The 17,181-nt window shown below is 45.6% G+C and overlaps 1 protein-coding gene across 9 annotated transcripts in view; it reads left to right on the top strand.

Moving 5' to 3' along the window:
* Nucleotides 1-17,181, top strand: part of LOC119169139 (uncharacterized) — a 748,171-nt gene that overhangs the window by 90,195 nt on the left and 640,795 nt on the right. For 7 of the 9 annotated variants that reach the window (XM_075883044.1, XM_075883038.1, XM_075883051.1 and 4 more), the window contains one exon: nucleotides 12,975-13,379. The exons of 1 other annotated variant lie outside the window; for it this stretch is intronic. In XM_075883044.1, the coding sequence (XP_075739159.1) occupies nucleotides 12,975-13,379 (405 nt within the window). The remainder of the gene's footprint in view (nucleotides 1-12,974; nucleotides 13,380-17,181) is intronic. One more of the 9 variants, XM_075883033.1, reaches the window with a different exon arrangement.

The raw sequence follows: 17,181 nt of genomic DNA, 5'->3' as shown, positions 1-17,181 counted from the left end.
ATAATCATCCTCGTGCCGCTCAAGCAGTTTGAAATTCCAGTCACTTTGAATTTCTTCGCAACTACTTCAAATCACACGGCATGCTATGCACTCAAAATCCACTCACAAGCTTGCTGGAGCGATGCCCACTTCAGCCGTCCTGTGGGCGTCTTCTCATGATTGCCCTCAGCCATCCATTCCGAATAGCAGCGGCGAAATTCTGCTTTAAATGGACGGTTAATGCACACTTGAGCCACTGCAACACACTCGTCAGTCCTCCAGGAATAACGACCATGTCTGTATGAGTCGTGGCGAATCTGTTCTTGGCGCAGTCAGTCAAGTGGCCCCTAAAGCTGTCCAGAACGAGGAGGGCTTTCCGCTGTACCAGGCCTCCAGGTCTGTTTGGCCAGACGGTCTTCAACCAGTTCACGACTAGTTCCTCGCACATCTAACCCTTTTCGTGGGCACGCACAATGATGCCCTGAGGGAATTTCTCTTTCCGGAGAGTCTGGCTCTTGAACACGATTTACGGCGGAAGTTTCCTGCCGTCTGTTGTCAAGCACAGCATCACAGTGCACCTTTGGTATTCTGCGTGGGTAGTGCCCACAGTCACACTTTTCACACCTTTCAAGTCTACTGTGGTGCTTTCTGGCGCATCGAACCACACAGCAGTTTGGTCCGCATTATCAAATTTGGGACAGGTCATACTCGTGCTCCCTCCGAAAACCATTCACAAAGCGATGGAATTTTATCACCTTACTTGTGTACTCGCTTGGAAGCCTTTGACGAATGGTCGTTCGGCGGCAGATGGACAGCTGGTTGCGGTCCATTAACCGCGTAGCCCATCCCCGACTTGCCTTGAATTGTGCCTAGAGGATTTCCATGTGGCGAGCGATGTTCAGGGCTTTCTTGCGTATCATATCAGTTGATACAGCGTAGCCGTCTCTTCTAGTATCGATGATATATTTGAGAAGTTCGCCTTCCAGTTCTGGATATTTTCACTTTCTCCCGCAAAAGGCTTTTTGGCAACGGTTGGTAGCAGCGAGGGCATCTTTCTGTTTCATCCGCGCTTCTCATCGCGCATACGCGCTTCTCATCGCGCATACGCGCTTCTCATCTACATCGTACTTGCGTCCAGCTTTGTGCTTGCCATGCTCCTCAGCATATTTAATCACTTGGAGTTTAAATTCTGCACTGAACGACCTCAAATGCCGACCCATCGTCCCTCACATGCACTGGCTCAAAGACACCGATTCAACGAATACCTATTGACTCGATGCGAACGATGCGCCACACAAAGTAAAAGTGGCGCCGCCCCGTCCGTCACTTGAAGGTTTGTCACCGGCACTACAGCAAAAGTGGAAAAACCGGTAGCGCCATCTGGGCACAATCAAACTAACTGCACTTTTATCACGGGACTTTTTAATTTTTTTTTTTTTTCAGAAATTTCTCTTTCCAAAATAGGGGTGCGGCCCTTACAAGAGTATATACATCTCGAAGCACTGCTCTCTTCTGAGGTTGTTGTACATTACTTTCATTTTCTGCAGATTAATTTCAAGACCTACCTTTGTGCTTTTCTTGTATAACTGTAATCATAAGTTGCAATTCGTCCCCTGAGCTACTCATGAGTGTAATGTCATCAGCGAAGTGCAAATTACTAAGGTACACTTCATTAACTCTTATCCCTAACTGTTTCCATTCTAGGCCTCTGAAAACCTGCTGTAAGCACACGGTAAATAGCATTGGGGAGATTGTGTCCCCCTGCCTTACACCCTTCTTGATTGGTATTCTATTACTTTCTTTATGAAGCACTATGGTAGCAGTTGATCCCCTGTAGATTTCTTCCAGAATGTTTATACATACTTCATCTACGCCCTGATTCCGCAGTGTCTGCATGACGGCTGATATTTCTACTGAATCAAACGCCTTCTCGTAATCTATGAAGGCTATGTATAGTGGTTGGTTATATTCTGAGCATTTCTCTATTACCTGATTGATAGTATGAATGTGGTCAATTGTTGAGTAGCCTGTTCGCAATCCTGCTTGTTCCTTTGGTTGATTGAATTCTGATGTTTTCTTTACTCTGTTAGCAATTACCTTTGTAAATAGCTTGTATACTACAGAGAGCAAGCTGATCGGCCTGTAATTCTTCAAGTCCTTGTCATCTCCTTTCTTATGTATTAAGGTGATGTTAGCATTCTTCCAAGATTTTGGTACTCTTCCCGCCAGGAGACACCTCCTCAACAGGGTGGCTGGTTTATCTAACACATTCTGTCCTCCATCTTTCAGCAGCCTCTTACAAAGGGGTTTAACTGTAGGTGAAACCTGGCAGCCAATTCATGTGAGACTGAATGGCCACCGTGCTGACACAAAACACAACTTACCAAAAGCAGTAGCCGGTCACTTCAATCAACAGGACCACAATTTTGGCGAAGCCAAGCTTTACGTTCTACAAACAAAGTTTCGGTCACCACGAGAGAGAAAATGCATGGAATCATATTTAATACTCAAATTCAACTCTATACACCCATCTAAAATTAATAAAGTATGTGGAAATTTGGAATCACTAAAAGCTATAACATTATTGCGGCAATATTTACAGACATAAGATACATTCAACCTTCAAATAGACATAACCGGTATTACATAAAATTTCTCATAGCCTACATTTCATGCTAATACTGAATCTCTTCCCATTTTTTATTTAAATTTTAAATACAGATATGCATGTGTCTATATATCACCAGGAAAAATTTTATTTTCTAGAACATTCAAACCACTGCTTTCTTTTTTCATTCCTCACTTCTGAAACCAGTTCTATTACGCATCGTCGAGGTCATTGCTAATGGAGAAAGTTCTCTGCGGCTTTTTTCTGTCTGTCTTCACAAACATCCCACTTTCCCCCACTCCGCCTTCTCCTTCTTTTTCCTTTTTCTCCTTGTTCCTCATTTATTTTGCATTCTCGATTCCCCTTTTCTTTAGCCAACGTGCCGCGAAATTCTTGAGGCAACACCATTAAGCGGGTTACCTACTGGGACACTCCTCTCCCCCCCCCCCCCTTCCCCTATTTTTTTTTTTTGTGAGTGACCTTTCCCATGAAAAACGCGATATTCAGAACCCATCCAGAATTGCTTGCGGGCATCATCTTGAAATTTATTTGTGCGCCACCTGCTTCACCCGCTTTATGTAACTGTTTCATTGCTGTCCTTCCCATTCATGGGTGTTTGGTAATAGGCATACATCGCTATCGTCGGCAACCATCTGGTGCTCTTTATCGTGCACTGACATTGCACAGTACATGGGCCTCTAGCATTTCGCCTCCTTCAATATGTGACGGGCGGAACTTGCAACATTTGGGTCAGCAGCCGAGAACTGTTGCCACTACTTCACTGAGGCGGACTTAGATAAGTTTTCAAAAGTTGCTGCACTAGCTTATGGTTTTTTGGATTTTTCAGCCATTTCACACGGCTGTTTCCTAGCTACCTGTTAAAGAGAATATGCTCGGTGCTTTGGACGAAAGAATACTCTACCTGTATGTGTACCAAGAAAATACCTAGAAGCTCAAGAGACAAAAAGAATATTTGAGCCATGAACCCCCCTCGTTTCACTTGATCTGTTCAGCTGCAGCATCATTGACTTGCGACATGTAGTTTACATGTAAACTCCGCACATGGTCTTTTGCACGTAGTGTATCCCTCTTAGCGGCATCTTCTCCTGAATTGAAATGTGAAGAGGATATGGTAAAAAAAAGAAGTTCGAAAAAGGGACAAGCATTCCTGTTAGATTATTTTTATAAAACCAAAAGTAACTGTAATGATATTTCCTGTTATAGTTACTGTGTAAAAAAGTAATAGTATTACAGTTACAAGTACCTCTAAATAAACAGTAAGTAGTTACAGGGACAACTTACTGAAAAAAAGTAGCTACCATTTACGCATTACTAGTGACTAGTTACTGCCCGAGAATGACCCCATTTTCTTGAAGCTTTTTTCGACATTGCAGGGAGAAACCGAGTTTATCGACATGGCAATATTGAAGGATCTAATGGCGAATTCCGCTGGTAGATCTAGGGTGGCCACCGAAATCTTAGAGCGAGCACACGAAGTGTGCCAAACGAGATCTGCGAGTGGAACACGTGAATGCCCCGCGTGAGGTCTCTTCGGAAGTTTTTTACGCATACGTCACTAAACCGGTACAGAAAGCGATTTTCTTTTTTGCTCTCGACGTTTCAATGAAAACTGTGTCGCTACTGCAAAGCACGCATTTCGACCCCGCAGTCTTGGGGAAAGCAGGGCTATTGCTTTTTAATTTTAGGAATGTAAACAAGAGCACAGAGTTAGACCACCTCAAAGAAAAACGCTGAGGGTTACCCAGCTGCCCGACTGTACCGGAAATGACGGTAACGTATTCTCGGAGTTACGGTGAAATCCGTCTCTGCAAGACGGAGCACGCGGAATGCTCCGTCATGAAGTGCATTGCTCCGAATCTATCAGTGGAAAAGACGAACTTGCTCCGAATTTACCTGCGAAACGCGGATTGTGAGCTTTGGAGCAAGAAAACTTGCTCCCGCTCGACGAATGGTATTCGCCATAAGCTTTTGCACATAATAGGAAAGGTCTTTTTCAATAGCAGGAAACATTTACTAGCTAGCTTCTCTTCTGCTTTCTCTTGTACCAAAGGTTACACTTCAGTTCGTCAATTAATTTTAATACCTTAAGACCCTGGTTAAGGGGTAATACATAAGAAGTGGCTTAACGAATGTGAATTACAGAAATTTATCTTCATGACGAACAATATGCAATTATGTGTCTGTAAATGTTAATGAATGAATACGTGAAGGGTGCAACGTCATGGGGGAGGCCATTTCAGTCCACTGCTGTGTGGAGAAAAAATTAGGCAGCAAATTGTGGCATCGGGAAGCGCTGAAATAAAGCAAGATGATACATTGCCGGGAAACCATTATCTTTTATTTTGATGGCAATCTCTTATATAATGATGATGTCATTGACAGCGCCCCCTATACACAACACATTTCCCCCTCACAATAATTAAAAAAAAAAAGGGTCACTACTTTTCGTGCACTCACTCCACAGCACATGACACAAATGACGTTCTCGCAGTCAGGCAACCTTATAGTCTATATATTGCATTGGCATTCTTTGTGTTCTGCCGACCTGGTGCGCGATGGTGCAGTGGTTGTGGCCAACTGCTCTCGAGAAGTGTCCTGCTGTTGGAAACCTTTGACGTAGGCTCCGGTACTGATGGTGCTGTGGTTATGGCCAACTGCGACCGAGAGATGTTCTGATGATCACGAACCTCCAGCGTAGACTCAGTTGCTGTAGCCTGTGCACTGTCCGAAAGGGTAGCATATCTCTGGGTGTCTTCTAATGGCCCCACTTCCGATTAATTCATGACGATAGTGTTTTTCCACTCAGCCAAGTTTCCTCTGTGAAGATCCAAGTCGAGGAAAAACTTCGAGGCTGCAGCACGTCTCGCTATAACCACATTGGCTAGTGCTTGTGCCTGTCCTGTCCCTGCTTTTTCAATTACTGTTAAGTTTAATGTATTTCATTTTGTCCTGTTTGTCAGCAAAAACAATTCGTGTCCACTCGTCTCTCCACCTGGATCGGCAAAGAAAACTTGTGTTTCGTCTTCAGTCCGCCTTGTCTTATTTTGACCCAATCTCCTGGCTCATTGGTAGACGCTCTTGCACCTGGTTTTTTATTGGTGTACTTGATTGTTTGTTCTTTCTCCTCCTTAATCTACTGTTTCAACCTATCCATGGCAACATGTGGCTCCTCGGAAAAAAATTACAGCATATCCACGGAGTGAATGATGATGAGTGGGGTGAAGCGTTCATTTGCTCGTCTGTGCTTCCATTTGTTTGTTCGTTGCTGCTTCCGTCTGTCTGCGCGACCATCCGTGCGTTCATCCATGCGTCCGCCCGTCTGTCCATGCATCCGTTCATCTGCCTGTCCATGCATCCATCCGTCCGTGCATCTGCACATCCATCCCTGCGTCCATCTAGTGAACACTCCTAGTGTCACCATCTCGCATCCCCTGTGGCACACACCCGCTCCTTGTGTCTGTCCATCCATCCATCGGTCCGTCCATCCGTCATTACATCTGTCCGTTCGTCAGTCCATCCGTCCGTCAGTCCATCCGTCCGTCCGTTCATTCGTCAGTCTGTCTGCTAGTCCGTCCGTCCGTCCGTCCGTCCAACCATGCATTCATCCGTGCGTCCATCTAGTGAACACTCCAAGTACCGCATCCCCTGTGGCACATACCTTCTCTAAAGTGGGTATGTGCCACCGGTGGCTATGTACAACATTGGAGAATGTACAGACTCACGCCTTAAGGAGCTTTGCGTTTAACATTCTTTCTCTGGCAGGCCAACAACATCCACTCTTATTCTGGGTTTTCTTCCAAGCAGCAGGTAAGCTGGTGACACTCCTGTAGTTGCATGTGGGGTGGCCCTATACACACAGAGATAGTCGCAGGATACCTCCTATCAGTGACCTTCGCTCCAATGCTGCAACCAGAATATACTCCTTGAGAAATGCTTGAAATGCTCAATCTGCCCATTGCATTGTGGGTAGTACTATGGGGGCTAGAGGGGGGAAGTGTGACAAGCGAGGGCGGAGGGCTGCACGAATTCACAATGAAAAATGGTTGTCACACTAGGTGGTGCCACCTGCGCAACGGGTGCTTGCGGCGGCGTTTGCTTGCTTTGCGTATAGCTGCTGCACATTAGTTTCACTTGTTTTAAACAATCGCTCACACACCGCACCAATGCACTCTAAAGCGCTACGTGTTTATTTCGCTAAGAAGAATGTGTTGCAAGTACTGATTTGATGTTATGCGATGGCAAAAAAAGCGAAATGCTTTTAATTCTGACGGAACTGGCGTGCCTCACGGACCTGTTCAGCGCCTGTCCTGTGTAGTTATCATCGCGTTGCGTTATTTTTTCGCTATTTTTACTGTTTAATATGCTGCAGCTGAACGAAATCTCTTGCTTGCATGCATAGCTGACTTTAGTGTTTTTTCCCTTGGTGAAATGTAAACTCTTTACCATTCAAGTGTACGGCTTTTCTCGATCTCCCTCTCCCCTCGCGCACCTTTATTTTTTTGTACTTTAAAGGGGTTCCCTACAGCTTGAATTGCATTTTCTGGCATCTTTTCCTTGAAAAACTTTGAGAGGAGAGCGGGATGCTGTGGCTGGAGGCTATTTTAGACATTGGACACTTCCTTACTTCAGCGATTGTTTTCTCTAGGCTAGGACAAATTATTTTTGTTAAGGCATTGCCTTACATGCATAATAAATACACGCAAGAGAAGTGGTAAAGTGTGTTTATTTATCACACATACGTCATCACAAGCATCTGGCACACATTTGTTATCACATACTTTCGTGTTACGTGAAGAAATCAGATTAGTTGCACCTTCTCAACTTCAAGTGTTCCTGGCACTTCCTTTGGACACTCCTATCTTTAAAGATTTTGTCCAGAAGTGCATATGCGTGAGCAGAAAAAACTGCACTACTTTAGCAGTCAGTTCCTTGCTGTGAATTTCACAACCAACTCTATCCAGCTTGATTCTTGCCAAGAACTGCATGAAATAATTTACGCTGAAGAAATGCAATTTTCAGTGGAAAAAAAAAAGTAAAAGCATCCTCCAAAGTTTTCACCAGTCTGGCCAGATTTTCACAAGGATAAAGTAAGCCTCCCTTGTCAAGCGCGCTCACTAACTCACTGTTCGGTTTGACAAGGGCACCTGATTTCTTGGTGGCAAGAAATGGCCACCAAGAAATCTGCATTCAGCACCTTTTTCTGAGCCATACGTAAGCTGCGGCATGTGTTAGCGAGCTTTTCTCGGCGTTTGGACATGCCCCCATTACGCCGCTTTCGCGACATTTAGTTTTGCAGCAGTTTTCCGGTGTATTTGCAATGTATGCAGGTGCCACCACTCTTACACACGTATGTACACTTGGTGGAAAAGTAATTGTCGGCACAGAATACATGTGGTCCCGACTTTGCCGGTCTGATGCCACAGCCTTGACACAATATAAGTGCATATGTGCGCTGTCGAGCACCGACTGTGCTTTTTACTGCGACGAGACTGTACACTGCGAATGAACTTTGCTCCTCAGGTGCACAAAGCAACACAATGAGCTCTGTTCACAGCTATTAGCTTTGAACTTCACCAGCTTGGGCAGCAAAACGTGGTCTACTTGCTCGCCCCCGAGCTGACACACACCCTACAACGCAGTCATGTTCACTGCCAAACGTTAACTTGTTTCATGTTTCATCAGGTAGACGGAGATTCACACGCACACGTTGAACTTCGGCGACAGCGTCGACTGCGTTAAATGTTTTGACCTCAGAAATATCAGGAATTTCGAGCTCCTGTTGCTGGACGAGTACATCGGGCTCTTGTCTGCTGACTGAGTTGCGCTTTTGCCATTTCATAGCAGGTTCGTGCTGCTCACATATATTTCGGTCCTTTCTTTTCACACGTGCTTTTTTTCGTAAAGTACTTCGGTGCGTCTGGGAACATCATAGGCACAGCGTTGCCCGATAAACTCAGTCAATCACGGGGTATCTCTGCAACCTCATTATTTGCAACGTGCCGGTATGTTCTTCCAAAGAAGCTCTCGTCGAATTGCCGCTCGCATAGGACGCTGTCTGTTGTCAGTTCTTTGTCAGCCTGCTTAATATTACGAGCCCATTGCTGACGTCTTGAGGGATCCTTCGGGGCCTTAAAGGCCGACAGCTTATCTGAGCACAATCGATACCCACCTTTACAGCCAGGCACGAGGCATGTACTTGAATGGCTGGGCGGCATGGTCAGCAAACTGACCATGCGCTAATTTGCGAAAAATGTGGCCAGAAAAACAAGGACAGTGAAGTCAAAGCATCCAAACGCGGCAACGGCACAACACAGAGTAAGCGAACGAGCCCACAAATCACCTAGCCGAAGCAAGTGCAGCGAGCACCTGTTGCTACAGCAGCGCCCCTTGCGACGGCCAAAATTTTCACTGCGTTCCGCGCGCCCCTCTTCCATAACAAGAATGCAGCGTGCGTCACACGTCCCTCCTCTAGCCACCATAGTAGCACACAGTGCTGAATTCTCCGATCTCACAAAAACTGCTCAAAACATGTCGACATGAACTGACACCCATTGTCAGTCACAATGCTTTTCGGATCCCCTTCTCTCGAAAAAATTTTCAAAAGTACTTTCACTACTACCTGTGCAGTTACTTTGGACACAAGGGCTACCTCAGGCCACTTGCTGTGGTAATCAATTATAGTGATTGCAAACCTGCAATCTGGAGGGGCTCGCTCCATCCACCCAACGATGTTGATGCCAAGCTTTCTCCATGGCTTCTCTGGCCACTTTACAGGCTCCAACGGGCTTTTACAGTTTCTGCAGATTTGCCTGATGCTTCGCAGATATCACAATTTTGAACCAGACATTCAAGTTCACTGTCCGTTCCGGGCCACCACTACTGTTCTCTTAGCCATTGTTTGGCCCTTACAATATCTGGATGTGATTCATGTGCCATCAGAACCAGCCTGGAAATGAGTGCTGCTGGGGGAACGACCCGTTCAGCGCAAAACAGCAGCCCGTCAATAACCGACAGTTCTTCTTGCACATGAAAAAACAACTTTAGCCTTCCAGCTTAACAGCCCTTTTCAGGCCATCTGAACATAACATATTGCGCCAGCTCACTTAACCCTGAATCCTCAGTTGTTGCTGCTTGCAACTCACTCTTTGTGATCATGCTGGAAACTACAGCCACTACTCCTTACGGGGTCGTCCTCTGAAGAGGTCAAAGGTAACCTGGAAAGCGCATCCACAATGACATTGGTGTTCCCCTTTGTGTACTGTGCGGTGAAGTTGTAGCTCAAAAGTGTAGCACACCTGCATTAATTATGAAGTGGGCATCTTCCAACCTCATTTGTGGACAGTAGTGTCATCAAAGCCTGATGGTCAATTCGTAAGATAAACTTGCGACCTCGCAGATAAACATGCCAGCGCTTCTCGTTCATTGGTAGAGTACTTGCTTTCTAGTGGTGTTAGAGTCCTTGAAGCAAATGCCACTGTACATACATCTCCGTCGAACACCCACTGTAGCACAGCTCCCAGTCCATATGCTGAGGCATCAGTGGTCACTTGTACAGGCAAAGACTCGTTGAACATGGCCACCAAAAAAGAGACATGACCCCAAGATTAGTGTTCCTTAGTGCCGAATAAGCATTTAGGATTTAGCCACAGCCCCGCCTCAGCAATGTGATGCAATACCTTGCAAAGGTTATGTTTGTGCTCGTTCTTAGTCTTTCCAAAAACTATATCATCGATATAAAACAACACGTCATTTCATCCGTCCAAGATTTCTTGCATCATTGGCTGAAATGCGGCTGGTGCGGATGCTAGGCCGAAACACACTCTGCTCACCTTCATGCGTGATAAACGTCCTTACTTTCCGACTTTCTTTGGCTCATTCCACTTGATGGTACGCTGCAGGAAGATTCAATTTCGAGAACCACGCTCAGCACATGCAAGAGTTTCTCCATGTGCGGCGATGTGAATCCATCAATGACTACTGCTTTGTTTGGCTTGGGCAAATTAACACATAGACGAATAGTTCCATCCTTCTGCACAACCACTATAGGAGACACCCATTTTGCAGCACTAACTCTGTCTTTAATGCCTCCATCCAATAATGTTGTCAGTTCATCCACTACTTTATTTTGCAGCTTCAAGGAGAAACGTCCAATCTTTGCTGCTACTGGTTTTACATCTGCGCGCAGCTTCACAGAATGTACAAAGTTTTTCGCTAGTCCCAACTCGTCAGCGAAAAAAAAGAAAACCTCACACGATTCAGGAGGAAGCGACTGGGGGCTGACCATTACTTGTAGGCACTTCAGCGTAGAGCTGACGATGTGCAACTGTAGCTGGTGCACCGCATCTGCGCCCAGAAACGCTGTGCCTAAGAGAACAACATAAAAGCAGACACAGGCAGAGTTGTTCCTGCGTACAACTCTGGCTGTGAAACATCCCAAGACTGGAATTTTCTTCTGCGAAAAATTCTGCAGCATCGCTGTAGCTGCAGTCAAAAGAAACCTGTTGGCAAACTTGGCTGGATAAACATTGTCTGGTAAAATAGACACTCACGAACCGTTATCCACCAGCAACTGAAGTGGCTCGTTCTTAACAATGACATCAACTGCCAATGTTCTTCGTTGTACTTCTCCGACCGCCAGCACAATGAGCACGCTGTCTTTCATAGCGCTGTCGTTCCCGAACATCCTTACGCCCTGCTCTGCCCACTTGCTACAGACCGCTTGAAAATGTCCCATCTTCTGACATTTGGAGCAGAGCTTTCCCTGTGCCTTACATTCTCGTGACTGAGCTAGGCGTCTCGTAGAGCCGCACTGTTTATACCTGCGCGTCGATGCCATCGTTGAGGCGCCGTCTGGGCCTCTGCCTTAGGATACATGCTATACTGTGTCCATTTGTGGGGATCGTTGGTCATAGACGGCTGCGCCCTCCACTGCCTGCTCGTACGTCTACAACATTTCCATGGCCTCTGCCGGTGTAAGTTGTGACACCTTCACAAGCGATTTCTGTTGCAACTCAGTGCTCTGTATTCTGCCAGCAACTCTGTCTCGCAGAGCTACCTTAAAAAAATCCCTGAATTCACAGGTATTTGCCAACTGTCGGAGGCACTGACGTACTCTCGCATCAGCTCATTCGGCAGTTGCCCACGTACTGTGAATTGACATCACTCGACCAGAACATTAACGGTTTTTGAGAACTGCCGCTCCAACAGGCCCAACGCTTTAGTGTAACTATCCCTTCCACTTGCCTCTGCTTTGTCTTCTCCTGCTGGCTTGCTTGCCTCCAGCCCGGCTTTCGTTGAGCCTGGCATCCGTGCTGGCTCTGGGCCTAGTGTGCGAAAAATGCGCCGTCCTTCGACCCCAAGACATTGCAGCAGAATGGCCTTTTTCTGTTGTGTAATTGCGCGTCTATCCTCGTCACTTCAAGGAAAGTTGTGAAATCATCGCACCGCTGCTCCCATGAAATTGTTGTATTTCCGGAAATTTCCAGGAAAGGTGATAATGGCGGTAGTCCGTACGATGCCACCTCGTAGGTGACGCCCCTTGGAACAGCAGGAAGCTAGCTAAAGGAAACGGTTCGTCGCTAGCCTGGCCCACTGCGCCAGATTGTAGTATCGCGAATACCTGAAAGATAAGGCAAGACTATAGATTGCCGGGAAGCCACTGTCTATTATTTTGATGGCAATCTCTTATATACCGATGATGTCATTGACAGCGCCCCTATACAGAACACAAATGTAGCAGTGAGAGCTTGTGCACATGCAATTTGTGGCAGTATGATCTCCCATAAAGTCGTTTGCACCTCGTGGCACACATGTGTCTTGCGGATAGGCCACGCTTAGGGTTAACAACCATGAAGCGGTAGGTGGTGCTGTGGTCGCGCTGGTTCACTATCATCATCACTGTGATTAGCGCAGTAGCGCCAGCTGTGACACCCGGCGGCGAGGCTAGGTGGCTGCTTAGAAAAGAATGGCGAGCCTTTTTGCCGTGGGGAGGCTGGTGTAAATGGTCGTTCCCCATGGTCGTTCCATGAGGGTGACACAGCGGATCGTCTTTGTAAGCCATCTTGGTGAGTCGAACATCACCGATGCCGCCTTCGCATTATCTTGTATTTGTTGATTGAGTGTATTGGAATATTGTGCAATGTTGTTTTACCATGTCACTAGTGACATATATGATTGCTCTGAAGAGAGCAATTTGTGCTTGACCTGTTTTGCAATCTTTTTAACTGGCACTTGTTCTTACCGTATTCGTTCTCTGGCAATAAAGTTTAAGACAAGGGCCAATAATGGTACTGCTGTGAATATTGACTTGCGCCCCTCTCCCCTGCGTATATGCATATGCTGCTATGGTGTCTTGATTGTGCTGCAGCAACAGCAACAGCAGCAGCAGCAGCAACAGCAGCAGCGACAGCAGCAGCAACAGCAGCAACAGCAGCAGCGGGGGCCGCAGCAGCAGCAGCAGCAGCAGCAGCAGCAGCAGCAGCAGCAGCAGCAGCAGCAGCAGCAGCAGCAGCAGCAGCAGCAGCAGCGGCGGCAGCAGCAGCAGCAGCAGCAGCAGCAGCAGGCTGGGGGAACCCAGTGGGACTGGGAGAAGCGTCGCCGCACCTACTCGCGCTCCTGGGGGGAACCCATGGGCCCTACTTCGGAGCTGTTTCGCAAGCTTGGCTCTGAGGAGGAAGACCCGCTACAACTGCCTCGATCCGTCATCAACCGCAGCGACATCACTCTCTCTTCTGAGGAGCTTGCCTTGGACGAGTATCAGCTACAGCAGGTGGTGAGCTTTATGTTACAACTGATCTTTGATATATTGAACAGCCCCGATATTCCCCTGAACACTTCACGCAAAAGTATGGTGCTGGTGCACATGTATATACAACAATACAACACTGCACTGTGCTGAAGTCCTCAAAGTCTGTTTTCTCTAATGAATGTCGATCACCTTTTGGTCACTCTTAAAAAAGCACTGACGCAAACCTTTGAAAGCGAGATAATGTGTGAGATAGGTTTATGTGGAGATATACACAAGATCGAAAGTTCATGGGCAAATATAGCATAGAACATATTGAAAATCAATTTTAACGTGCATGCTGAGTGAGGTGCAGAGCACCCGGTGACGCCAGCATCAGTGCGGTGTCCCCGTAAACAAACCTACGTCGTGAGTTTGAGTTGGCTGGTTGCTCACACACACCTTGCGTTTGCTCTATTTGCGATTTCTCTATGGGCTGGCTTAGCTTTCTTCCACTGTTTGCTCATCGTAACCGTCGGCAGATGTTACGCACTATGTACCGCTGTAACTTTGTTGATATTGTAGCATCGACTTTGTGATAAGTGTGAATATAGTAAGGTTTTATTGCATGGTTGACGTTTACCCGTTGCGGTGACATTTCTAAGCAACCTTGCACATATTTTTCATGCATGGCCTTCGCCAGCGAAAGTCGCCATAGTTTGTGCGCGGTGATAGTATATGCTCAGAATGGACGCCACATGAAGAGGAGTTGCATTTGAGCCAGAATTTTGGGCCAGATAGCCACAAAAATAGTTCCTCCAGACTTGGAGTCGGCGCTGCACCATCTAAATGCAGATCGCCCCTAAGTGCATGCAGACACTCAATTTTTTGCAGCACATACATTCCAGCTCTATCTCCCTTGCCCTGCAGCTTCTGAAATGGCACTTTCAAGGGTCGCTATACCGCATTAGCATACGTACTGGTGTCATCACACAAGTGTGGCATTGCACATGCCCATTTAAGCATAATATAGGTAATTTGATTTAGCCTTCATTAATGTATGCAAGGAAACAAGCACATGAAGCATATAAACTAGCTAAACAGCGACTACATTTGAAGGAGACACTAATTAACTTTAGAATAGGTGAAGCCTACAAACAAACGGTATACTGCATTGTATCTTCCATCTTTCGTCTTGATTTGGTGTCTTGTGTCACAAATGTATGAGACCATACAATTTAGAATAAAAAAACATCACTGTTACAGGGTTTGTGCGAGTCCTTGAAACTCTTGAAAACCGTTGAATTAGAAAAGTTCGTTTTCAAGGCCTCGAAAGCGTTTGAATTTTCGCAAATCCTGGAAAATCCTTGAATCTCCTTTGTTGATTTTTGGTAAACATTGTTGTGCATTTTACAGCACATTATTTGTAATGCTGTATATGTAACAGGGGCATATCTAATGTGCCCATCTTGAAAAAAGCCAACACCGTGCATTTTTGGAAACTTGGAAAAGGGAGGAGCAGGAGGATAAGAAAAAATAAAAAACATATGTCATGGTGAAGGAGATCCAAACGTTAACAAAAAAAAGAAAATGAAACTAGAAGCTGCTGCTAAGGAATTAACAGCTACTGCAGACTCATATGCGGTACAGGCAGAGGCACCTAGCGACTTGACATGCATCATCGAGACAAACGCTCTTATGAAGACTGCCAAGACCAAGAAGCAGGAGACAGGGGAAATTTATATAAAAATTCAAGGGAATACTGGATTGATTACTGAGTGATTACTGAGTAATTACTCACTCTTTGTGATCATGCTGGAAACCACAGCCACTACTTCTTGCGGGGTCGTCCTCTGCAAGGGTCAAGGGCAACATGGAAAGCGCATTCACAATGACATTGGTGTTCCCCTTTGTGTACTGCGCGGTGAAATTATATCTGAAAAGTATTGCACACCTGCATTAAATATGAAGTGGGCATCTTCCAACCCCATTTGTGGACAGTAGCGTCACCAAAGCCTGATGGTCAGTTCGTTAGACAAACTTGCGACCTCGCAGATAAACATGCCAGCGCCTCTCGTTCATTGGTAGAGTACTTGTGTTCCAGTGGTGTTAAAGTCTTTGAAGCGAATTCCACTTAACGTACATCTCCGTCGAACACCCGTTGTAGCACAGCTCCCAGTCCATATGCCGAGGCATCAATGGTCACTTGTACAGGCAAAGACTCATTGAACATGGCCACCAAAAAGGAGACATGGCCCCAAAATTAGAGCACTGAGTGATTACTGAGTGGTTACTGGAATACTGAAATTCAGAACACTGAAAGTGGTTATCTATGTAACTCCAAGGAACTATGATCGACAGTTCTCTAGAAGTAATTGCGACCATGTTTCTGATGTTTGCTCCGGCTATTTTGTCCTTTTTTGATGACTTCTAATTATTCCAAGCCTCCATCCTTCCCTGAAATATGTTAATTGGGTTTCTAACTCACAATGTGGTCCTTGAATATTTCCAGGCATAGCCTTAAAAGTCATTGAACATCCTTGAACTTTTGTCCTGTAAGTGAGCATGAAATCTGAATTATACAGCGAAATCTCGATACATCGAATCTGAAGGGACTGCTAAAAATTATTCGTTATTTTAAATATTTGTTATAGTGAGAGTATTAAAAACTTGTGCAGAAATTGTACACACAACCACGTGAGTGCTGTGCGTACATTCTGTGCTGTGTGTACATTTGCGACCGCGTTATGCTCTTATCAGTGCAAAAAAAAAAAAATTTACTGAACCAGTGCATGTTTATTTGAGAAAGAGTGTGATCAATAGTGATGTGGGCAACTCGACTGCTGAAAGACGGAACTTCCTTCTTACGCAGTGCGAAGAATTAGCATTGAATACCGATTCTTCAAGTCTGTTCATGCGTGCTGTTTGAACGTTATTTTTGCTTTTGTTGTCGTGTCACGACAAATGCCGTGGATCTTATCGGTTGTCAGCTATGCTCATGTGCATGTTTTATCAGCACACTGTGTGTATTGTTCGAGCGTTAGTAAAGCATGCACTGTTAACTTACATTGTTGTAGCATAACTTTTGTGCTGCTACCGGAGCTCACCTTGAACATTCAATCTCCAACCAAAAGGCTTTCAGTAGAAAACTGCAGTGCAACAAGCGTGCAGGTAAAGCTGCCTCACGAAAACAACGATGGAGTGAAGCCTGACGTGGAAAGCAAGTACCAGGTGATAATGACGGCGATAGGCCCCGCCACGGTGGTTTAGTGGCTCAGGTACTCAGCTGCTGACCCGCAGATCGCAGGGTCGAATCCCGGCTGGGGTAGCTGCATTTCCGTTGGAGGCGGAAACGCTGTAGGCCTGTGTGATCAGATTTGTAAAGAACACCAGGTTGTCAAGATTTCTGGAGCCCTCTGCTACGGCGTCTTTCATAATTATATGGTGGTTCTGAGATGTTAAACCCCACATACCAATCATCAATGATGGCAGTAAAGCGTGTTGCACATTTGAATAGGGCAGGCACACAGGCACTCTGATGATGATAATGTAGGTCTGGAGCGGGGCATTATTTTCACAGCTGTGAGTAACTTTTAAAAATCTCTATTCATTATTTGGAAGTTCTGGTGAGTTAAGATTACATGCATTATTCTGAAACATTTAATATTCTTAAATAATTGTAGTGACATATTTACATTAGACCAGTTGGCATCTTGAGGGAATTTTGAAAAAGTCGTTAATCTGAAAAAAAAAAAAAAAAAAATCGTAAATCTGAGGTTCGCTACAATAAAATGTTACTGTACCGTGCTCATGACGGCATCTCACACTGAGTTGTACTTGCCGTTGAACA

This window comes from Rhipicephalus microplus, chromosome 2 (assembly GCF_043290135.1).
Source record: "Rhipicephalus microplus isolate Deutch F79 chromosome 2, USDA_Rmic, whole genome shotgun sequence".
In the NCBI taxonomy this organism is placed as follows: domain Eukaryota; kingdom Metazoa; phylum Arthropoda; class Arachnida; order Ixodida; family Ixodidae; genus Rhipicephalus; species Rhipicephalus microplus.
Note: the sequence above shows the minus strand (reverse complement) of the source record. Positions and strands in the feature narration are given on the sequence as shown.